At 47.1% G+C, this 25,407-nt stretch overlaps 1 protein-coding gene across 1 annotated transcript in view; it reads left to right on the top strand.

The window, feature by feature from the left end:
- The window catches only part of FMN1 (formin 1), a 259,418-nt gene that overhangs the window by 162,060 nt on the left and 71,951 nt on the right, over nucleotides 1–25,407 (top strand). Inside the window, exons 6-8 of the mRNA XM_078659450.1 lie at nucleotides 421–508; nucleotides 4,126–4,187; nucleotides 15,894–15,982. Coding sequence (XP_078515576.1) covers nucleotides 421–508; nucleotides 4,126–4,187; nucleotides 15,894–15,982 — 239 coding nt within the window. The remainder of the gene's footprint in view (nucleotides 1–420; nucleotides 509–4,125; nucleotides 4,188–15,893; nucleotides 15,983–25,407) is intronic.

Here is a 25,407-nt window from a genome sequence, read left to right as displayed (position 1 = left end):
ATGTGTGGCTGGACACCCTGCTTCAAAGACTCTGCCTCAGTAGGTTTGGTGAGCTTCATGTTACTTCTCAAATCACAAAACCTCCTGTATGCTCCCATGAACCTCCCGATGATGCTTTTTGTTGAAAAAAAGTGTATCCCCATGCAAGCGTGATATTAGATATTGAGATCTAAGACTACATTTCCTCTTGTTCCACAGAAATTCTCATGACCTTAAAATTTGCTGTACGGGATTCCTTGATTAATGTCCATTGCTTTGATGTCCGCTTGCCCAGCCTGAGTAAACTGTGACATTATTCTTCTTTGTGAACTTGTTGCAGCCATTTGCAGATCCCTGGCTGACTCTGCGCCACATTAATGCCAGATGTACTGCTCCAACCCTGCTATGCTTAATCATGACCTCCTTGTTTGTAAATTCCAGATTGTCAAATTACTGGATGGAAAGCGGTCCCAGGCCGTCGGAATTTTGATATCCAGCTTGCATCTGGAAATGAAGGACATCCAACAGGGTGAGTTAGTTCTACACTTAAGTCAGAAAGTCGTGAACAGTGTGTTGGTGAGAAGGCCTGTCCCCGATACATCTGTTGTGTAGGCATTGTAGTTAACCCGTCCTATCTTGTTTCTCTTCTCCTCAATTTGTTCAGCACCTCTAACAAGGTATCTGTCCAAAAAGTGTTCTTTGTTGCTTGCTGACTATGACGTCCTGCCTGCTGCTGGCATACCACAGGCTTCTGGGGCCGAGGGGAGGATACAGATTTGGATGGCTATGCCGATTGACCTCAGCTACATGGTTGTTTCAGTAATGACTTAGTTTTATAGACTTTGAGATCTGGCGCCCCCGGTGATACTTGCCTGGCCCGGGTGTTGGCTGTAGTGGCAGAATCAGTGGCAAAGGAGGTTTCGCAAATAATGAGCCTGTCCTTTAAGACATCTAAGGTTCCCGAGGAATGGAAACAGGCAAAGCTTCTTCCCTTGCTGAAAAAAACGGGAGCTGATCCTGTTGTGCCGGGAAATTATCGACCAATTTCCCTGCTTCCAGCCATGGCGAAAATTGGAGAGAAACTTGCTTTTCGTCAGTTGAATGCCTTTGTTGAATCTTCTGAGGCTCTCCACCCTGCTCAGTCCGGTTTTCGTGCAGCACATAGCACGGAGTCAGCTCTGGTGGAGATCACAGAGGCTATTAGGGAGTATTTGGACAGTGGCGGCAGAGCGGTTCTAATTTTATTGGACCTCTCTGCCCGCGTTTGACACTGTCCCGCACTCTCTCCTTCTGACTCGATTGGCTGAGATGGGTGTGGTGGGTTCAGCACTGGAATGGGTGAGATCTTTTCTGTCCGACAGGTCCCAGCAGGTTTGGCTCCCGCCATTTTCCTCCTCGGCCAAGCCTCTTACAACCGGGGTACCTCAGGGATCTACATTGAGCCCCCTGCTTTTTAATGTTTATCTTACCCCGCTTATAGTGTTGGCTGAACAAATGGGAGCCAAAATTATAGCGTACGCTGATGATACTCAATTATTATTTACATGGCCTGGCACAGCACTAGGCACTGAGGTTATTCGTTCCTGTCTTTCTTCGGTTTTCAGCTGGTTAGCAGCGGCACAGCTGAAATGTAACGAAGATAAGACAGAAATGTTGTTGTATGACCAATTTTCGCCTAATTTTAGAGAACTTCTGTGGCCTCTGGATTTTCCCCAGCCAAGTTCAGTTATCATCCCTGCAAAGAACTTGGGAGTATGGTTTGGGGAGGATCTGAGGTTCGAGGCACACATAAAGAAACTTACAGGGGTGTGCTTCGGGTCTCTTAAGGCTATGAGAAAGTTCTTTCCATATCTCCCCTCTTCGGCAAGAGAGTCTGTCGCGAGGGCTTTAATAATATCACGGCTCGACTATGCCAACTCTCTTCTTAGCGGAACCCCAGCCCTTCTAGTCGCCAGATTACAGATCATTCAAAACGAGACGGCGAGACTCCTCTGCAATGTGCCCAGTAGAGAGAGTGTACGAATCCATCTGAAAGAACTACATTGGCTGCCAGTATCAAGAAGGATTACTTTCAAAATCCTGACACTAGCATTTAAAGCAGTCAATGACCTTGGGCCTTCGTATCTGAAGAAAAGATTTAGCCGCTACGCCCCCACTCGATCTCTACGTTCAGCTGATCATAATTTGTTGAGCGTACCGCACTTTCGGTGAGTGCGCCTTGGAGGCCAGTCAATTGCTGTCCTTGCGGCTTCTGCTTGGAACACTCTGCCATTGTTTTTGAGATCAATCCAGAATTTTGTACCTTTTAAGAAGGCACTGAAAACTCATCTTTTTAGATTTGCTTATTAGACTAATTTTACATTTTTTGTTTTTTTTCTGGCCACCTGCTTGTTTTCTCCTTTTGCGCCAGGATACTCTGGTAGTAACAGAGCGCGTTATAAAACAGCTAAATAAAATAAATAAAACTCCGGCTGTAAAGAAGCCGTTTTCTTTCTGCCCTGCTATGCTGTCGATCGCCATTGATTTGACTGGAGAATTACAGAACTGATTTTATCTATCTGTCAAGCACTCAATTTTAATAATATTTTGGAATGCAGTCTTGAATTCCTTACCTGATGTCCCCCGTAAAGTGCTGGTCGCTCTAAATAAGACTGTTAAAATAACTGGGGCATCCACGATTTCAATACATGATACCTTGTGCTGGCTCAAAGTTGCAAATAGCATGCCATAAAGTTTGAATACACATGCTCTGGCGTAATTAAGATTGATAAGCCTATCTCTTGTCCTTCACTCGTATGAATCCCGAGATTTCTCTCCAGTCTGAGGAGGTTTTCATCGACACGCAATAAAATCAGAACACACTGCTGCAAGGGCCACTAAGATTTGCACATCTCCAGCGCCACGATTTTTAAGAAATTGAGTCAAGTTGGTCTGATTGTCTCTAGGGGTCTACAATCTCAATACTATAAAGTCCTGAAGATGGTCTCACTAATGCAAAACTAGAGACCGAAACGTCAACTTATACACTTTTTTCTTTGATATTGATTTGTGGTTTATTTTAAGAAAAACGTGTTGCAATTGTTACAGTGAAGGTTTTCAATTGCATGATAATTACCTTCTTGTTTCATTGTATGTATTGTATACAAGTACCCTGAAAAATTCTAATATACAAAATGTAATACTTTCATATATACACCCGTTGTTACATATATACACTCGTTTTTGTCTGTTCTATACACCTCTGAGATTTACTCCATATGATTGCTCGCTCTTGAACGGAGTTGTACCCGTTTACAAGAAATTGCCTAAAAAATTGACGAGTTAAAAGAAATCAATTAGCAAGCATATCTTCCATATTGCTCCCAAATCTTAGCTTAAAATAAACTAATCATTCAATTGAATAAATCCTTTTTTTTTTTTCTTATAACACCTTGATCTTGCAAGAATGTTTTTACATTTTTGTATTTCCAAAGTGTTTGGAGGCTTATGCATACAACAATGCAGCACTACAAGTGTAAAGGATTTCAAAACAGGGCACACACGTAAGAGGCAGGTTCAACAGAGACGTGGCACAAAACACTTTGTACGCATTTTATCATACCTGTTTCCATATTTTATTATATTACAGCCTGATTCATTTGAATAGCACTCGATACAACGCATGCCATTACAACGCAAGTTGTTACAACGACGCGTTGTTACATCGCATGCCATTACAATGCAAGTCGTAAAACGACTTGCTTTAGGGGGGGGGTGTTGGAGTTTGGAATAGTATAATTAACTATTCCAACTCCAGTGTGTGCAACAGTAGGGAAGGTGTTGGATTGAAAATCCAACACCTTCTGCCCCCTACAGCAAGTCGTTGTAATGACTTGCGCTGTAATGGCATGCAATGTAACACCTCATTGTCGTAACGACTTGCGTTGTAATGGCATACTTTGTAAACGTTGTTTACCGATCTATTAGTTTGCCAGTGCTTGCTTTTCCCCCACTGGGTTTTGAGAAGATTGCTCATTGTCACTAGTTCAACAGGGGAATAGTCTATGAACGTTCTATTTCACCATTACCAGCTAATAAACAACCTCTTTAGCACCTTCAGAATCATCTCTTTGTTTACATGTCACTGTGTATGTTGGTCTTTTTCAGCCATCTTAAACGTAGACGACTCTGTGGTGGACCTGGAGACCCTTGAGGCGCTGTACGAGAATGTAAGTGGTTGCTAATTGTGGAATCATGAAACAAGCATTCTGAGACAAACTAAGAGAGAGGCAGGAGTAGATTCTAACTACGCAAATACGGATGGGAGTAGAGTTAAAGATGCATCCCTAAATTGAACAAAATATCTTGTGAATTAATGAGCTTTCAAAAGGTGTATGGGCAAATATCGAAAAACCTCTCTTTAAAATGATGGTCAATTGAAGGTCGTTGTAAGTGTATGCACTGTTCACCAAAGTACATAATTTTTACAAAGTGGAACGATGACAGGTCCTTCAAATAAGGATGAAGGAACCAATGTTCGGATGAACATGCTTCTTGTTCACTTAGCGGTACAAAAGGGGGTGGTGATGGACGGAGCATCTGAATCAATCAAACACTCACATCCAGTCAAAAGATCTGGGTTTAATCCATCACCGTTCTTTAGCCCACTCTGCCACCCCAGTTCAGACATGGCTATATGCAAATCAGTCTGACCCTGTGCCTCATGGGAACAGTCCAGCCCGAACTGCCAAGCCATGTCTTCCCTGGACCGGAAACAAGCTTCCGAGGACCGGTTTCTGGCATTCCAGCCGTCATCAGCCCGGCTTGCTTAAATCCAGTGGCAAAGTGAGCAAGGGACTCAGGTCTGAGCATACCCTGACACACTAATGGCGGCCAAAAGCGGTACAAAAAGGGGTGGTGATGGACGTTGTTTCTACTTTTGCCAAACTGCATTAATCATCGTGCTTCATCATAACAAAAAATGTCGGATTTATGACACCTCGCTGTAGCCATCAATGGCTTTCATAGGTACTAGACTGACACCAACAGCGCTGTGCCTGGCTCTTGCCTGCTCCTTTGCAAAGTTCACCTTTGGGGAAAAGCTCACAATGTGCCAACCCATCTATGAGAAGTCATCAATGGTTGTATCTTTCCAAACCTGATAGTCAGAGGTTCCCGGTGTATTCAGTGCCTCCTTTTATGTTTATCATAAAATGATGACCAAGAATAATCTGGCATGAATGCTTCTCTACATTAATATTTGGAACACCTTGGCTAAAGCCACAGTGCTACATAAGAATTATAAGAACATTGGAATGTTGGGAGCTCCATTGAAAACAATGGGGTGCTCTGGGCTTTTAATGGCTGGTAGAAGCCTGGAGCATCAGCAGTCAAATGTTTGTTTCACTGAGCCCGTGGAGATTTCAACCCCCTTGTGTGAAAATAATTGGGGGGCACTACCAACCAGAATATAAGATCCTTAAGTATTGCCCGGCGGTGTCGCCTCTTGAACCCACAAAGAAGTTAAACTATTGAAGAGGCAGGCGCTGGAGACTGGAAGGCAGGAAACAAGGTTTTTATTTTCTCCGGAGGCGAACACAACGAAACGGACAGAAGGTATCGTTCTGAGGTGCTCTAACTGCATCCCTGAGGCCTGGCCTCTTATACACATGTTTATCTGTTTATTGCATGTAACACATTCTCGTCGATACTTTGATGTACGGAAAGACATCCTCAGAATCCCCCCCTTTCCCAGCCCGTTCCCACGCAAGGTTACAGTGGAAGTCCCCGCCCCGTTCACAACAGGTGATGATCATCGCGCAGCTGGATATTCCGCCGATTCACGGAGTGTGTGGGGTTTGATCGGGTCTCGTAGGGCGGGGGGCTTTGATCAACCCGGGGATCCCTTGCTGGGGGGGGGAACTTTCTATTGTACGGGGAGGGGCAAGGAACAGTATCGGCAGAGCTGGGTGTCGGCCTGGGAACGAGGAAGACGAACGGGCACACGGGGAAAAGGGGTTTGCATCAAAGGGCCGGGGATCATAAATGGGAAGAAGGGAAGTGTCGCGCTGGGAACAGGACGAGGGCCTGGGGCAGAGCAGCGCTGAAGAGGGGTTTTATGATTCGCGGCAGGTGCAGGCAGGGGGGTTGTCAGTATGCGGGGGGATGCCGGCGAAGCTAGGAGTGGGAGAGAGGCGCGCTGGCTCTCGGCGGGAGCAGGGAAGCCATGGTGTTCAAAATGGCGGCTGTTTTACGCGCACAAAAAGGTTAAGGAGAGCAAGAGGGCGCCGATAATGTTGACGGTCTCAGTCCAACTTTCAACAGTCCCCCCTTTTCAACATATCTAGCCACCTTGCTTTACTCAATGTCAATTTTCATCAAATTCCTAACTTCGGTATCATACAATGCTCTCATATGTTCGCTTCCAATGTCCACAGTTTTGGGAAAAATACAACTCGCACATAAAGAACACATAGGTGGCAAACATTGAATTCCTAAGCATAGGCCACATATTATAACTACGGGAATCAGGATAATGGTGAGCAGTCTCCAGCCCCAGCTTTTGACGGTGTCCCAGAACCAACCACCAAGCGACCATTCTTCTTGCTCTTGGTGAACTTCCGAAGAGAGTCTGTGAAGATGTTCGATGGCTTTGTACACTGAGGGTGAGTTGTCCGGTATGTATGTACAACAGCTGGACCCAATAATGCGGCATGCTCCTCCACGGTCCGCCAGAACCACATCTAGAACGAGGCGGTTCTGAAGAGCCACCAAACGGACCGCTTGGAGCTCGGCAGTGTTGTTGGCAAAGATGCCCGCTGTGATGTTCATGGTTGTCTCGACTGCCTGAGTCAAATGTCGGATGGCACGGCTGTTTGCCATCGGGCCCCAGAGGGGGACGAGTCCTTTCATAGCATCGAGGATCTGCGCCCCTGTTGAGTCGGCTTGCTCAACGTCTTTGGCTCGTTTTTGCCTGTGGTGATTCGCTGGGGCCACATAAGTTGGAGGAAGGACGAAGGAGATGTAGCAAGTGCCCCCCCAGCCTTTGGGGAGCCAGGTGTAGGCCTTCGTGCCGCAGATGAAATACATGTTTGGGGATGACACAAAGGAAGGTGGATCCGTGGAATCCAGAGTTCTGGTAAAGCGGCAAGCGCTGCGACCCACCAGCTGTGTCCCAAGTCCTTCTACACACATGTGGCCTGTGACGTTGATGACCGTCAGGGCCACAGTCAGAGTGGCAGCCGTTCGTTTCCGCAGATAGGAGAAGGTGGGTCTGGTTGGATTGTTGAACACCTGCATTTCGATTCGTTCTTTAGCCGGGATGTCCATTTGGTTCGAGTCGCTGGGGGTCAGCGGGCAGAAGTGTGTCTTTGTCTTGTTTCGCCCGGCCCCATGAGAAGAATGTGCTGCAGTTCTGCTGGAGGTGGCATTGCCCGTATAGCTCTCTTGCAGGAGGATCAGCCAGGCAAGGCAGGAGCCGTGGACAGAGAAGGGTGAAGGGATGAATGGTATTGAATGTCCAGTGGCATGGGGTAGCAACCCACAGATCCAGCAGTTGGTGGTATTGGTGGCAAGATTGTGCTGGTGAAGTAGCTGCACGAAAGAGTTGTTCCAAAACTCCTTTCGCCTCTCTCTTAGTTGAGGAGAGAGCGAAATTAGATAATGTTCCTTCATGGTGGTAGGCTGAGCAGTGGTTAGGAATGTTTCGTGAGCAGGTGCGTGTTCTTCCATAATCCAGAGCGTAGTCATGAGGAGAAAACAGAGGAGGATTACGATGAAGAGTGCAATTGTCTTTGAGCTATGGAGTCTGTCTATTTTCGGATTTCTGTAGTGGGTATTTCCTGCTGTCTCCGTCGGCTTCTTATTTGGCGCTTCCATCATCTTCTTATCTGGCGCTTCCATCATCTTCGTCTTCAAGGTGCTCGGTAGTGGGCAGGACCACAGACTTAGTTTTAGCTTCTCTCCGGGTAACCCTTGGTAGTTTGGGTCACCGTTCTGAGATCCTTTAACCTAGTCCGTGGCCTACTTAGCCGAAGCTCCCTCCTTTCGACGCAGGAAATACCCTTCTCGAGATGGCACAGTGGGGTCAGGATGTTTTGAAAGTTCAAGTGTCTCAGTATCAGGGTAGCAGTTCAACGATGGTCGGTCCTGGTTCAGGAGCTCTTCTTGGGTGTTGACGGTGTCGGTCGTGGCCAGGGCTGGAGAGACCTTTTTGCAGTGATGAGCGTGCAGCCAGTGTTTCTTCCCCTCCACTCGAAGTGCGGTCCGAGTGGTGATCAGCACTTGCCAGGGGCCCGTCCACCGGGGTTCCAAACTCTTTGATCGCTGAAAATTTCGGATCAGCACGAAGTCCCCCGGCTGGATGGCGTGACCCGGACCCCTGGAAGCATCGGGGATGGCCTGCTGCACCTGCTGATGAAGAACAGACAAAGTTTCAGTCAATTTGTACAGATAATCAGACATTAGGACATCCGGAACGTCATGAATGGAAGTTGGTTTCGGGGCAGACCAGACGCTCATGGGTCGACCGAAGACAACTTCATAAGGGGTTAAGTGATGTCGGGTGGGGGTAGAGCGCATCGATAGCAATGCCAATGGGAGGGCGTCTGGCCATTTCAGGCCCGTCGTAGCCACTATTTTGGCCAGTTTAAGCTTTAGTGTGGCATTGTGTCATTCGACAAGCCCAGCAGATTGAGGGTGGAAGACTGCGTGGAATTTCTGTTTAATACCCAGCCCATTTAGGATGAGCTGGATAACTTTGGCTACAAAGTGGGGGCCATTATCACTCCATAAAACACGACAGAGGCCATAACGGGGGAAAAACTCCTTTAACAGAACCTTTGCAGTGGCCATAGCGGTGTTGTCACGGGTTGGATATGCTTCCACCCACTTGCTAAATGCGCACACCACGACGAGTACATATTTCAGGCCTTGGCATCTGTCTAGCTGGATGTAGTCCATCTGCAGGACTTCAAATGGGTGGTTTGGGACCCCAAATCCCCCCCGGGGTACTACAGTTCCTTTCCCGGGGTTGTGTTGCAGGCATATTAAGCATTGTTGGACCAGGCGTTTGGCGGAATCTGGGATCTTGTCATTGTGCCAAACCCTGGAGACAAGTTCGATCATGGGGGCTGATCCTATGTGGGCAGGGGAGTGTGTCATGGTTAATATGGGAATCAAGTACGAATCAGGTAGCAACCATCTGTTCGTGTCTTTTGTCCGCCAGCAGCCTTCATCGTCTTTTAATCCCACCCGTGTCCATTCAGTCAATTCGTGTTGTGTGCTAGCCGTTTGTATGTCTCTAATTGTGTCCTTGGCGTCAGTCCAGTTTTCTGCTTGTGACCTGGTCACGTACATATGTGTTGTCGTTCTATTTTCAGCTGTCGTTCGGGCGGTGATGTCGGCAAGTGCATTTCCCTGTCCAATAATGTCTGTCACTTTCTTGTGTGCCTGGCATTTGATAACGGCAAGTTTGTTGGGGAGGAGGACAGCTTCGATTAAGGCGGAGACTAAATCCCCGTGCAAAATGGGTGTGCCGTGTGAGGTCAAGTATCCTCTCTCCCTCCAGAGGAGCCCAAAATGGTGAACCACCCCGAAGGCATACTGGCTGTCAGTGTAAATGTTCGCTGTGGTTCCTGTTGCCAGGATGCAGGCTCGCGTCAAAGCAATCAGTTCCGCTGCCTGGGCAGATCGCTGGGTGATGCGGGCTGTTTCTACTACAGTTCGAGCCGTGGTGACTGCATAGGCAGCGGAAGTGGTACCATCGGAGAGTTTGATGCAAGAACCGTCCACCCACAACTCCCCGTCGGGGTCAGGGAAAGCTGTGTCTCTGAGATCGACCCTACTCCTGGTCTGTTCGTCCGTAAGAGTCACGCAGTCATGTACGGGGTGCACATTGGGATCGTTCTCTGGCAAGGGTAACAGAGTTGCTGGGTTCAGTGTGGTGCATCTTTTCAGGGTGATATGGGGGGCAAGCAAGGTCAGTTCGTATCCAGTCAGTCGTGCACTCGTCAGATGTTGTGTCTTGGTTTGGTTCAGGAGGGTGTCGACTGCATGGGGTACCAGTACCGTGAGGGAATTCGAGAGTACAATCCCCTCACTCTGTCGGATAGAGACTGCAGCAGCAGCTACAGCTCGAAGGCAGGCAGGCAAGGCTCTGGCGACAGGGTCAAGAGTGGCAGAGAAGTAAGCGCACGGTCGTTGCTTAGGGCCGATGGCCTGGGTCAGGACAGATAAAGCGCACCCCTCCCTTTCGTGAGTGTAAAGGGAGAAGGGCTTTCTGTAATCAGGGGTACCCAGGACAGGGGCTGAGCAAAGGGCATCTCGCAGTTCTGTGAAGGAAGTTTGACACTCAGGAGTCCAAGGGAGTGGGAAAGGGACGTCTTTGTTTAGCAGAGAAAGCAGTGGTTTTACAACGAGGCTGAAGTTTGGTAACCATTGTCGGCAGAAGGAGGTGAGGCCTAATAGGGAGCGAACCTGCTTCTGGGTTTTAGGGACAGGGGTATCTAGAATGGTTTGGATTCGATCAGGGGTGAGTTTTCTTCCATCTTTGGACAAAAGGTGGCCTAGGTAAGTGACCTGGGGTAGGCAGAATTGCAACTTCTTCTTGGAGACCTTGTGGCCATTTTCCGCAAGGAAGTGCAAGAGTTGAATGGTGGCGGTAACCGCTAGAGGGGTGGTGTCGGCTGCCAAAAGGATGTCATCGACATATTGTACCAACACCACCCCGTCGGGTAACTGGACTTGGTCTAGTTGTCTTTTGAGGGCCTGGCTGTAGATGCTAGGGCTTTCCGTGTAGCCTTGAGGCGCTCGGCAAAACCTATATGAGCGGGCTTTTAGGGTAAAGCCGAAGAGATATCGGCTGTCTGGGTGGATGGGGATGGAGAAGAATGCGTTCTTGAGGTCGATGACGGAAAAGGTGGTGGCAGTGGATGGAATCAAGGTCAGGATGGTGGTGATGTCTGAGACCACAGGGTACTGGGGTACCACCACTTTGTTGACCTCTCGGAGGTCGATGATGAAACGGTATGCTCTCTCATCTCCCTCTCCCTGCTTCTTGATAATGGGCAAGATAGGGCTGTTGCAAACGTTGCTAACCACTTCCTCTACCACTCCTGCGTCTATCAGTGACTGGATAATCATTACCAATGCCTTCTCGCCCTCTGGCGATATCCGATATTGTGGGAGTTTTGGGAGTGTTGCGTCTGGTCGGACAGTAATGTGCACTGGGTCAATTAACATACGCCCTACGTCCGAATCCGCTTTGGCCCACAGATACGGAGGTAGAGTGTCAAGCAGGGACGCGTCAACGTCGGTGATGGAAAACATGTGTCGGGGGGAACAATGTCTAAGCAGAACGGGGTTGTCGTAAAGAAACACTCGAACTCCATCTTGAGAACACCTAATCGTCGCTCGGAAGTGTTTCAGTAAGTCAAGTCCCATAATGGCGTCAGGGCTATTGGAGGAAAGCAAGAACGTGGTGTCGGTGGTGTTGTTTTCTACGTCAAAGAGAATCGGGGCAGACAAAGGGTTGGTGGAGGGCGTTCCATCGAAACCTGTCGATGTTATGAGTGAGCCAGACAAGGGTGCCCTTGGAATCAGTCGTTTAGATAACGCACTACGTGTTGCGCCAGTGTCTACCAGAAATGGAGACTTGGTACCCAGGACCTTAGCAGTGACATAAGGGCCCTGCTGGTCAACATAGAGCTCGACTGGATCCCTCCCTCGCCCTTGGCTGTCCTATGCGAAGGTGTGAGTGTCGTCATAGTCAGATTGTTGATATTGGTTCTGCCTGGGTCGGTCGAACGTATTTGGTCTGTTTGATCTGTCATTAGTTGCGTCATTTGGGGGCCCTCGTTGTTGTCCCTTAGGTCTCGGTCCGTTTGCTACATCCCTGGGGTCTTTGTTTCTGATCATTTCCAGAAGAACTGGGCACTGGGATTTCCAATGGCCAGTCCCTTTGCAGAAAGCGCACTGGTCTTCTCTAAGGTCTGTGCGTCCACTGTAGGAAGTCAGAGTGCGGTCCTGGGGAAATGTAGTCTTAGGGACGTTTGTCTGGTAGTTTCCCCGGTATTGGTCTCGTCCTATAGTCACCCCTTGCAGTTTGGCAATCATCACCCTCTCTTTTAAGTCCTTTTTCTTTTTCTCTGTCGCCCTATCGTTTTCATTTTTCTGATGCTCATAATATTGGGCCATTTGGAGAATCGCTGTAGGTTTGGAGGCTGCCCAACTACTCTCGCTGGCCTGTAGTTTCTGGGAGATTTCCGATGATAGGCCCTTAACATAATTCTGGACAAACAGATGGTGTCCGGTTGCAGTGGTCATGTCCTGGCCGCTGTAATCGGAGAACACCGTTTCAAACCGGGAGAAGTATTCCGATACATCCTCCTGGGGTTTTTGGCGACAGGCTGTTACTATCGACCAGTCCACTTTCTTTTCTGGTATTAGGGTTTTTAATTTCTCTACGATTTTATCTGGGAGGTCTAGAATGGATTTCAACGGCTTTTGTCCTGGTCCCCGTTGTTTGTCCAGGTCATCGAGTTGTGACCAGGTATGTCCAAACAGCTCAAGGTGGTCGACTTTCCGGATTTGCTTCCACACATCAGCTGGTAGACATAACCCGAAGAACAAGTCGATGTCAGCCAGGGTCATGATCGTTGAACCCAGGGCTGTACCCAATTCAGTATAGAAGGCAGTGGGGTTTTTACGTAGGTCGGGTAGAGATTTCCGGAATGTCAGTATCTCTTGCCGGTCCCATGGCTGGTAGACCCAGTTGTATACTACCCTTCCCTTCGCATCTTGGTTGTTTGCATCATCGTGAGTCCCTGTACCCCGAGGAGGAACCCAGTAAGGGGCAGCCTCACGTATCGGCATCATGGTGTTAGATTGCTCGGTTGGTGGTTCGGTCACTACGGGGGCTGCGGATTTAGCTCCCGGCTTTCGTTCAGTGAGGTGGCGGAAAACCTCAAGCGTACGCGTAAGGAGGTCCGACACATCACACTCGCCCTCATCCCCGATATCGACCTTCCGGTACAGAGTCCTTAGGCTCTCGGGACCTTTGTCTCGATATCGGTCCTCGTATGCATTCAAGACATGATAACACAGTCGTACGGTAAAATGTCGTCTGTGACTCCCTATATACGAGCTGAACATATCTGTGATGTACTCTTCATCATCCTTCCTTTCTACCAGTGTCCTTGCTATTTTGTCGATCCCCGCTCGCTCATCTTTGTCTAGTCTGTTTGTTCTTGCAGGGCCAGCCCCTCGAGTCTCATGGTCGTCTAACGTTGTTGTTGATGCGGGTTTTAATACAAGGGGTTCGGCTGGCACAGAGGCCATTGGGGCCGACGCTGTGGCGGTACCTTCGTTTGTACCTGGGGGTGGCGCGTGCTGCGCCACGGGTTGAGAAGGGGCATATGGAGGGGGCATGTAGATGATAGGAGGACCTAACAGCAGGTCCTCATTGGCTTGTCGTTTCGAGGGTAAATCAGGGTAGAGCATGGAGGGGGTTCTAACCGGACACTGGCTTGGCGTTTCCATTTCTAGTTTCTGTTTAGCTTTCTCTCTTTCCTTTATCTCTTTTTCTAGTTTCTGAGCAGCTAGGTGGGCTGCTTTTCGCAGCTCTTTTTCCAACCTACTCTCAGTTTTCTTTTTACGTTGTTCAGTTTCTTTTCGCCACATGCCGAAGCTGTCAAGCATAGTAGGTGTTGTCTTGTTTTTACCCAGGGCAGTTTCTAGCGTTTTTATTTTATCATCATCGAAGGATCCTATCAGGGGCCATTGACTTTCTTGACCCTTTTTTGTATATTTATGCCATAGTTTACTATAGGCTATAGCGGTCAATCCATGCTTCATGAACATGTCCTTATTAGGGGTGCCTTCCAGTGGGGCTGGATGGTCCATCTCTAATAGGCGGTCCGGGCTAAACAGGCTACTAATCAGTGGGGAGAAGACAGACATGACGGCTCGTAACGAGGGACTAAAAAGTCAGCACTGCCTATCTTATCACTAGGTGCAAAGACTGGACAGAATATTTCTATTCTACGTTGTTTGCAGGCAGTGAATACCTCATGGATCAAAAATAACAAAAGACCAATAAATAACAATGGGGAGAATGAGCAGGTCCGCAAAGATCTGCGTTACCTACCCTTTTCACTATCTGCAAAAAGGGTGGTCTCTTCCCTGTTTGCAGACAGGGAATCTCCAGGAAACAATAGTTTTGCGAACAACAGTTCAGTTTCAAGTGATTATTGAGTGGGGGAGAAAAATAAGCACGGCTGCTGCCCTACCTATCCTCCACTGCTTGCAAAGAGAGAGCCCGTTGTTTCTCCGTTTGCAGACAGTGAATCTCCAAATAAATAAAAAGAGCAATACTAGTATTTTTAAACAAACAAGCAATCAAGCAATTATTTCGCGACTTGTCGTGGTTACACGACCTTACCCGGACCGCATGGACAGTTTCCTGTCTTCCGAATCCAGCGCCCGATCGTCCTCTCTTCTTCGTTATCCTCGCGGCACTCCTGATGGTTCCCAGTCAGGACCGTAGATCACTCGAGAGAGGTCTGTTCGGAACCAGTGAAGTTCGGATGATCGGCTGTCAGACGAGGGTCTATCGGACAGACGCGTTCCCGATCGTTGCAGTCGTTCACTTTGTCGTCAGGACCTCTCCCACTGGATCCATGGGTCGCTGATGGGCCCCACGCTTGGGACGCCAATTGTGAAAATAATTGGGGGGCACTACCAACCAGAATATAAGATCCTTAAGTATTGCCCGGCGGTGTCGCCTCTTGAACCCACAAAGAAGTTAAACTATTGAAGAGGCAGGCGCTGGAGACTGGAAGGCAGGAAACAAGGTTTTTATTTTCTCCGGAGGAGAACACAACGAAACGGACAGAAGGTATCGTTCTGAGGTGCTCTAACTGCATCCCTGAGGCCTGGCCTCTTATACACATGTTTATCTGTTTATTGCATGTAACACATTCTCGTCGATACTTTGATGTACGGAAAGACATCCTCAGAATCCCCCCCTTTCCCAGCCCGTTCCCACGCAAGGTTACAGTGGAAGTCCCCGCCCCGTTCACAACAGGTGATGATCATCGCGCAGCTGGATATTCCGCCGATTCACGGAGTGTGTGGGGTTTGATCGGGTCTCGTAGGGCGGGGGGCTTTGATCAACCCGGGGATCCCTTGCTGGGGGGGGAACTTTCTATTGTACGGGGAGGGGCAAGGAACAGTATCGGCAGAGCTGGGTGTCGGCCTGGGAACGAGGAAGACGAACGGGCACACGGGGAAAAGGGGTTTGCATCAAAGGGCCGGGGATCATAAATGGGAAGAAGGGAAGTGTCGCGCTGGGAACAGGACGAGGGCCTGGGGCAGAGCAGCGCTGAAGAGGGGTTTTATGATTCGCGGCAGGTGCAGGCAGGGGGGTTGTCAGTATGCGGGGGGATGCCGGCGAAGCTAGGAGTGGGAGAGAGGCGCGCTGGCTCTCGGCGGGAGCAGGGAAGCCATGGTGTTCAAAATGGCGGCTGTTTTACGCGCACAAAAAGGTTAAGGAGAGCAAGAGGGCGCCGATAATGTTGACGGTCTCAGTCCAACTTTCAACACTTGGGTCAGTGAGGCCTTTATTTGACAAGTTGTAACATTCTGCCCACTAGGGGCTGGATGCCCTTATGGGCTTGGAGTCCTCTGTAGTGGACTTTACCTGCCATTAAAGGCTGCTCGCTTGTTTAAGGCCCATTGCCTTTAGCTTGGGCCTTTAATGCTGGAGCGGGCCTTTAATGACCAGTAGAGACCGCTACGTGGTCTATAAGGCTAGAGTAATTGCTGACACTAAGACATACTTGTAAAGTTTTCTGGGATGGAGATCCCAGGTAAGGCGTCTGTCAAACAAATAAAACCTCAAGGAACTAAATGTAAATCCTCTCTCCTTACCACAGAGAGCGCAGAAAGAGGAGCTGGAGACTATAAAGAAGCACTATGAGACGTCAAAAGCCGAGGAGGTGAAGCTGCTGGACAAACCTGAGCAGTAAGGAGTTTAACACACGGTTATGGGTGGGACTGATACTGCTCCAGGGATGGATGACAGAGGGGACAGTGTGGCCAACTCATCTGCCTGCTTTCCTACTCTTATATCCACTCATACCCCAGACCCATATTTGTACACCACACCTCTACACCGGTTGCTGCTGTGTGCCAGCTCCAGCTGCATTGCCCCACCTTTCCCTCTGCACTGAAGTAGTGTCTTTTCCCCAGCCCATGCCACTGACACAGCCTCTCTTCTGTCCCACATATGCCATTGCCTAGCATTCTATTGGTGCTGTTGCAAGTTATGTGCTAAATACAGACCATTTCCCTTGATTTTCCAGTGTCCATTTACCTGTACATATTTACTACATCCTCTGCATGAATTTGCTTCTTTAGGTTTACTCCCCTGTGGTTGCACCTCCTCCTATCTATTGACTTTGGTCTCTTGTGCCCGTTCCCCTGTTTTCCTTTCTTTCTTGTGTGTTTTCCTCACATTCCTCCTCCTTCGACCATCCATGATCCTCTGTCTCCTCTGCAGTGTCTGCTTCCATTTATCTTTGCTCCAACCTTCGCTCCTGCCTCAACGTCCCCTTATAGTTGCTCTCTGATCCCATGTCCACTTATGTCCCTTTCACTTGCTTTAACTTCCCTCTGTCTACTTATGTGCATATTTACACCAACCTTCCCTCTGCCTTTAGTTCTTTGTGTTCTCATCTGCTCTAGTCTTCCCTGTTTCTGATTATGTGCGTCTTTACTCCAGCCTTCCTTCCTGCCTAAACTAATTTATTTTTAATGTCTGATCCCTGTGTCTGCCTCTGTTCATGTTTACTCCAACCTTCTTCCCTCTGTCTGTTCTGCTATTATTTGCTCCAAAGGCTCCTACATTTGTTCAGTTTTCTCACCAGTGATATCCTGTGCCTTCTCCCATTGCCTCTCCAGTACCTGATTCATCCAGTGTTTTCCTCAGACTTCCTTTGCCGTTGTTTCTGTGTGTCTTCCGGGTCTTAACAATTGTGTATTGTTACTGCCTCTAGCAACTCTCCTTCAAGGTGCTTTGCTTTCATTAACTAACTAACTAACTTTACTTTGCGTGCGTGCTGCCATCTTCATACTCAGTGTAGTAATAGTGCTGCCATATGGCTGGTTCTAGAATTTTTTCAGAAAGCACATTGGCCAGATAGCTGGCCATGAATAGTTTGGCTGCTCATACACACTTTTTCCTTGCATGCAGTAGGATTGTATTTCTTGTCTTTTTTAGGTTTCGACTTTTGGCGAGTGGCGAAGCCACTCCCAGTCGAAATCTGTTGTTTTTAGTAGTGAGGTTAGGACAGCCTCTGTTTCCAATTGGCTAGCTCCATAAATGGAGGCTAGCCATTGGGAGGCAGAGGCTGTCAATCGCGCTTTCTCTCGAAAACGCGATTCGGGGGCGTTTCTGGTGCTTTTTTTAAGCCCCGCCCCTTTGTCCCGGGCCGCGCTGCCATTGGCTGCCGGCCCGGGACACCCCCGTGACTTCATTCCCGGGCCGCGCTGTGATTGGCTGCCGGCCCGGGACACCCCCGTGACGTCAGCCAATCACAGCGCGGCCCGGGACCTGACTTGTTAAGCCAGCATGTGTTAGTAGCATTTCTTTTTATGAAAATGACAGTCGAAAGATGGCGGCATATCCAGTAGCTTTGTCCTCCCCAAGATGGGCACTAGTGGCACTTCCGGCGGATTGACGCGGCGCATGTCGGGAAGTAGGAGGGAGTACTTTCTATGGGCAGAGCGTCGCTTGACGGACCTCCGGGCTCTGCGAGAGAAGCCTTCTGAGCGCCCGGGCGGGACACAGCAGCTGCCTCCATGGTAAGCGCCTGCTAAAAAAGGGAGCAGTGTGTGAGGATGGGGATGGCTTTTCGTCCGCTCGTTTAGCGCAACAACAGACGTACACTAACGGGGTAACGCTGGGAGACCGAGCCCTGGTTCTGACCTTCTCAATATGGCGGACCTGCCAAGACTCAATATTTTCGTAACGTCATTTTCAGGCATTGTTTGAGTATGCCTGGACTTCGTTCCCTATAGCAGTGGGCATTTGAGCCTCGTTGCGTAAAATCCTGGGGACGCTATTTTGCTTTATTCAGAACATCGTTCTCTTCCTTCTAAATCGCTTCCTCCACTCCTTAAGATCCCTATTAGTGCAACCTCGCCTACATCGAGAGCGGGAAGGTAGTGATTTTGACATACTATCTTAGCGTAATGGGAATATTATTTGGAAAAGGACGGGCAGATACAACAACTCACCTTTACATACCCACTTTGGTGGAGTTTTAGCCGTTTCCGGTGCCCTTTTAGTGGACTGCCACACTTAATATGGCACCGCTTCCGCCCATTCTGGATTGTCAAGAGCTGGGGATTTTTTGGGGGAAAGCAACTATGAATTTTTTCTCATAAGAGCACAGCGAACCATACGAACTACATATTTCCTCTTAATAGTCACACCGCTCCATACCATTCCAAATAAACGTTTTCAGTGAAAGTTGTAGGACATTACTATTCCTAGTGAAATCAATTACAATCTGGTGTTCTGGATTCTATGATTGTTGTCCAGTCTGTGCCCGTAGTAAAATGTGAAATATCACAACATCTAAGTAAACAAAATTCAACAATCAGGCTGTGTGTATTTTTCCGTCGTCCGATTCTGATAGCTTCATGGAGATCCGATATTCTTTTCGTATTTTTGTGTAGTATTTATCCATCTCATCGATTTTGCTTAGTTGTAGACTGGCTCGCGAGCCTATAGGCCTAATAGTGAGGCCCATGTGCTCTCACCAGACACCCATCAGCGATCGAACGTTGGGTAGAATGTGTCGTATGTAGTAAGGCAAGGTAATCGGATAGCTGAGCCGGCCCTTCTCTGAGTCTAATTTGTAACCTGGGAGTTACAAACGTCTCTGTAACCTGTCCTAAACAACTGAGCTGTTTTAGTGTCAAGGTTGTCATACAGTAGTGACAACGAATTACAAGCTTATTGCAATGGCTGTAGATTAAAACAATACGGTTGTGACGAAGTGTAAAAAGCGACACCTCAGCCCTGTTGAGCGCTCGAAACAAATAACATATTGGCTTACATATTAAAGTGAAACATCTCTTAGTGCTAATTAACAGACATTAAGCTTATTGTTTCATACTTGGGAGTCATCACTGGCCAAAAAGAAGTAGCATTTTTTGTTTACAAAATGATTAGTGTAACAACTACATCACAAACAAGCATTTCCAATGCAGGGGGACTCGCATTAGTAAAAGTTTGAGCTATTGGCGCAGTAAATAATATTTATTAGTTATTTTATTGTTTAAAAATACCCCAGCAGTAGCATAAGTAAGAAAAAAAAGTTCTGTGAAGCAAGGAAAGGGTGCAGTACCACAGGCTGTTACTATGTGTTTCTGTGGTGTTGTAAATCGGCCTCTATAAGCCACATAAGCTACTGCACTATTTCCTTGCTTCGTGGAATTTTGTATTACCTATGCAACTGAGGGGACAATTGAAAAAAAAAGAATCTAACACATTTTGATTTGCAACCCCAATAGCTCTAACTGTCACTAATGCAAGGTCTATTGTGTTGTAAATGACAGTGTGTTCTAGCTACAGAAAGAGTTGTAAATGACAGTGTGTTCTAGCTACAGAAGGAGGAAAGCAAATGGAAACAGAAAGTATGCTAGAGAAAGGAGAAAAATGAAACTGGGATGGAACTCTAGAACTTGAAGGAAGCCTACATGACGAAGGCAACTGAAACAAAAGACAGGCCAGTTTGCCTAATGGCTGTGTACTGTGACTATAGACATTAAACTTGGCGGCCTTTATAGATTGATAACAGCTTGTTAACCTTTAAAATCCTGAGCCTGTTACACAAGCAGGCTGAGCCTAAAAATGTATTTGAGTGGAAAGAAACAGTTGACGGGGTAAGAAACAACATACTGTGTCAGAAATTGATGCAACATAAACAGTGCAGTGAGGAGAAGTGCACATCGAACACCAGCACTGATAGGTTTGACAATGTCGCGTGACGCGGAGGACACCCATTGGGAGAACAGGTATGTTCAGTTAGTTGACTTGCACAGAAGTAATGGAGGGACGTCTAGGAGACGCAATGAGTGAATGCGTCATGGGAGGGAACCAAGCGCACAAAGGCAGGAAAATTATCACAAATACTGTACAAAGCTATCCTACTGATTATTATGAAAAGATCCTCGAGAGAAAATATAACTGCAGCTTCCAGAACTGGAAAACATTGCCTCTGATGAAAAGCAGAAACACAACTTCTCCCAACTGTGCAGCTGTTACTGTACACAAATAATCATGAACTCTAAAGCGCACCCAACTAGGCACGCTGTTACTGTACAAGGAAATCCCACTATCCTAGGTAAAAAATGTTTAGTGCGGCTTCCAGAACAGGAAAATAACGCCTCTGTTAAAAAGCCGAAACACAAAACTGCTTCCAACTGTGCAGCTGTTACTGTACAAAGCAGCTGTGCTTATTATAATTAAGAGATCCTCGGTTAAAAATAAAGTTGCAGTCCGGAAAGTATGCGTAGTGCGTGCAGCATTCATTATAAGAGCCGTTGAGGAAAATAAAAGCCACAGTCCGTAAGGTGGCTGCCGTACCTGCAGCATGCTAATGCACAAGCCATCGCCACAATCCGTAAGGTGGTCGCTGTGCATGCAGAATGTTAATACACAAGCCATCGCCCAAAGGAAACAAGCATTTACAATGCAAAGGTTTCGCCTTTGGAAAAGTTTGAGCTATTGGCATTGTAAATGACAACATTTGTATTTATGTGTTGGTTTTGAAAACAGATAAATAAATGGCATTGTCTTTTACATTGCTAATAGCTCTAACTTTTCCAAAGGCGAAACCGTTGCATTGTAAATGCTTGTTTAATCAGCCTTGTGGTGCAACATTTAGTTGTGTTGCGTATGCAGCCAGTTTGTGATATAGCAACTCTTTTTGAAGGATTGCGGTGCTAAGTATCAGTACTTATTTTGACCAGTGGTTGCAGGTTTGATCCAGAGCAAGAGAGAAAAATACAAATACAAAAGGGTGAAAGAAGGAACACGTGCAAGCCGGAAAACCAGTGACCGAGGATGACAGCGAGGATAAAAGAGAAACTCAGGGAGTGTCTGGTGGTGGATTAAAGAGGCATGAGTTGAAATCAAGACTACTCATCCTAGGTATTCAACACCTCGACCTTCAGTAGATCAGGCTGTGGGCTTCTGAGTACAACTTTGAGCCCCGACCCTTACTCTTTTACGATTTGAGCATTGCCAAGACACGTGTATTTTATTTTATGGATCCTGCAATGCAAGCAGGCCTTGATCGCAAACCCCAGCCGGGACTAATGCGTCCACTGTAGGGGCCTCTGTTTGACCTCATGGTCACAGGTTCAAATCCCAGCAGGTCCACTTAGCCTTTCATCCTTCGGAGGTCACTAAAAAGAATACCATTGAGTTTGGTAACCAATAATCGTGTTATTCAGCACCAAGATACCTTTCTAGGTGAACATGCTCTTTACAAATACAAATGTTATGCTTCTGCGCACAGATTGCTCAATGTTTACTTCAAAAGTGCAGCAGATGAGGAGATGATTGAGAATCATGCTTGACAGCAACTTATGGGCTTCATCCACTGTTGCAGAGGGTTTGAGTTAACTGTAGGCTGCTCCAGCACCACTGTCTAGATTGATTCTCTGCATCAGGTTGGAGGGCCCCAAATCTCTCATCGATTTTTGGCTTTTCGGAAGAATGCTTTGCCTAACCTGTCTAATGAAGAAGTTGTTAAACATGATTATTCCCCCTCAATTTTAAGTTAACCACCTAAACACAGATCTATGCAAAACCTCAACTCACCAGCTGCTTTAGATAAAATAACAAAAGGATCCAACCAATGTGACGATGGTTACCAAATTACTCCTGATCCTGTCCCTCTGGGGTCGTAGATATAGGCCTTTCAGGTAAAGGAGAAAGTGGAATAACTTTTCCCTAAAAAGGTTTATACCAGCTAAAATGTTTCTCACATGAAATGTCTGAATTGACCCTCTGCATTTTCTCACCCGTTATTTTCACGTCTTTACATGTGCTCTTTCTTGCCGGGTACAGGTGCCTGAAGGCGCTTTCCTTCCTCGCACAACAGCCTGCTGTGCTCTAGAAATCGAATTTAAGCTTTGATTAAAAACAATGTCTTCTAACAAGTGTCTGCTTTAGAGATGCCTCTGCTAAAGCTTGGTCCAATCTTCTGACTATTACCTGCATTAGCAGAGCAGTCGTTTTACGGGTTATAGAATAGTGTGCCTAAAATCACAAACGGTAGGCATGTACATCCTGAATGCCTTGTAAGACAGAACCATAGCTAGATCAGACCTCATCAGACACAAAATGTGATAGCGAAGGTGGTACAGTGGCATGAAATGACCTATCAAAACATGAGCAGGGCAGCCTATCTAGTAACAGGAGACAGAATGTCTCTGCGAACACCAGAGCCAGCTTAATAGTCCGAAACTCAATCTAGTCACAACTCTGGGATCTGCTCAGACGGGGCCACAACCAGGTGCACCACTGAAGAATCAACTGCACGCAGGAAGTACGCCTTGTTAGTAACTGCTATGGAGAACCACTCATATTGAGTGTGTCAACATTTACATGAACTTAAGGGGAAGCACATGACATGGGAATTGCTCCCAAGAACATCACAGCTAACAGTCAATGTATTGTTCTATCAATCAAATAAGATGGACCTGCCAATGGGTTTGCTAAACTCATTAACATTATTTGTCTCGAGCTTTGATCATAAATTGGCGGAGTTGAACAAATTAATAATCCAGGCACAAAATGATGCTGCAGCAACACAGTTGGAATGGAATGCTCGTGTGCACCAGTGATCGACAAACTAGGCACATTGGCCTCTGTCATAGGCACTTTTATACAGGAACTAAAAACAAGCTCTTCCTGCAATGTGGGGCATATGGGGCAGAATGGTTTCCACCATGGCGTGCCTTGTATTGAACCAAAGACTTTTCACAAAATGACATTTTCCCCCCAATCCAGTCCAATCGATATGGAAATAGCTCACATCCTAAGGGACATGGAGTGGTTAATGAAGTGGCCTCCCAATGGCAGCCGGAGAGTATAATGACTAAAAAGCAAAGGGAAAAAAGTAGTTGAAGACCAGAAATAAAACAAAAAAATTGCACATCTCCAACACTACTGGCAAGCTGTTTAAATGTAACCGCAGATGAGAATAATCAATCATCTTCTTACAGAACTTTGATGAGACACAAGATGAAGAACATGGCCACCCTGTCAGTAACAATACCCGGGCTGAAATAAAACTTTTCCCCATATTTGCTTAGAAGCCACAGGAAAACGCACCAAACCAAAACACCTGTTTTCAACTCACCAGGGTCTAGTGCCAGGATGCAGTCCCAGAATATCACTCCAGGCGACAGTCCAAACACTGGCAATATTTTAAAACTCCTACAGACTGTGCCAACGCTTGCTAACCTAGCATCAAAACTGTTAGGTTTTTACCTCTTCTCTGGAAGAATCGTAACTTGGGCCTAGAGCTCAACGTGAAAAACAAGCCCTCCAGGAAAAATAACTTTTTCGATCATGGGGAATCGTGGATCAAACACATATACCAGTGTATCCTGCTCTGCTCTCCTTGCAAATGAATTCCAAATGCTGCAGGATAATAAATGCACTGACATGGTGTCTGCTCTGGTTCACAGTGAAATAGTTCAGTGAAGTGTCAGTTTGGGCTCCTTTTAGTTTAGTGGGTACAACTGTGAGGGGCAACTTTGGGTTGGCATTGCAAGAAGAATAGGCCCTAGAATGGAAGTGCAAACCAAACCCATATCATTGCCTCACTTTCTACCATCATACAAAAGTTATTGCATCGCTTCCCATCCTCTGCGAGGAGGCCTAGTGAGCATCACCCTTGTGTAGGGTTTTCATTTTATACAAATCAGTGCCGCTGCCATCTTGGAACATCATCCCCTTTGGTATCGCGTTGTTTGCCCGAAATTGGCAGGTTATGCCCAGACGCGGGTCCCTTGCTCACTTTGCCACTGGATTCAAAATAGCCTGGCTGATGAGGGTTATGATTCTGAAACAGGTCCCAGGATGCTTGTTTCCGGTCCAGGGAAGGCATGGCTTGGCAGTTCGGGCTGGACTGTTCCCATCAGGCACAGGGTCAGACTGGTTTGCAGATGGCCATGTCTGAACTGGGCTGGTGGAGTGATCTAAAGAATGATGATGGATTAAACCCAGATCTGTTGACTAGGGGCAAGTGTTTTATTTGCTCAAGCGCTCCGTCCATCATCCCCTTTGCTATCACTTTGCCATCTTGGAACAGGCTCTGCTTTGGCAGCTGAAGAAAGTCTGCTTTTCCCAGTTCCCGCATGTGGGCTTTGCATTGGTACCAATGGGAATCTGTCTGTGCTGACATCACCCGAACCTGCCTGTTGTTAGTGTGTGTTTGTATGTGCACATGCATGCGCTTGTTTACTACCACTTTATTCTGCTGTAAGGTGAAGGTGTTTTTATTATCTTTGTACTTGTTATTTACGCCATTCGTTCAAGGTATCTCTGAGCACAAATAAACATCAGTGAGCGGACAGTGTTGGCACATGGGTAGCACTTCCTTCGCTTATCCAATCACACGAAACCACTTGGCATCATATGAGAGAAGAGTGAGCCAACTTTAGTGGTTTTCCCTAAAGAAGGCAGAGCGTGCACCTTGTTCTTGTTAGCACTTTTTCAATTCCAGATTATCAAAACCTATTTATTCCTCTAACATTTCACCATTTATAGAGCACGCCTTTACAAACCGTAGTGTCTCAGACATCTTAATCACTAGGTGTTACTGATGCCCAGCTCATCGGCTCTCTCTTTATGGCTCCTCGATGGAAGATTGGCAGCTTGCAGGATGAACAGATCTTTGCAGCAGGAAACATGATGGAAACTCCTGAATAATATGCTTACACTCAGCCAAACAGAGCACATTGACTGTTGTGCTGAGTGAAGAAAGGGAGCAAATGTCTTGTTATTGCCAGCAAATGGCTAATAACAGAAGAATCCTTCCAATTTGTGCAATAAGGCCAAAGTTTTTAAAAATAATATCCTAACTTTTAATTTAACACAAGAATGTCTGTGCAGATTTGTTTTAGAAAGTATTGTGCACGAACAGTTGGTTCAGCATGAGGCGCCATTGGGTACCTTCAGTAGCATCCCTGTGCACTCATCCTTTCCTGTTTGTGATCCCTGTATTTCTGCGCTGCCCTGTTGTGTTCCCCTGCACCCGTGTGCACCGACATTCCAAGTGTGCCCACCTGCATATGTCCCTGCGTCCTCGTACCAACCCTGCATAGATTTGCCACGAGCCCCTGTATGGTGACTTC

Source organism: Lissotriton helveticus, chromosome 9 (assembly GCF_964261635.1).
Source record: "Lissotriton helveticus chromosome 9, aLisHel1.1, whole genome shotgun sequence".
Lineage (NCBI taxonomy): Eukaryota > Metazoa > Chordata > Amphibia > Caudata > Salamandridae > Lissotriton > Lissotriton helveticus.
Note: the sequence above shows the minus strand (reverse complement) of the source record. Positions and strands in the feature narration are given on the sequence as shown.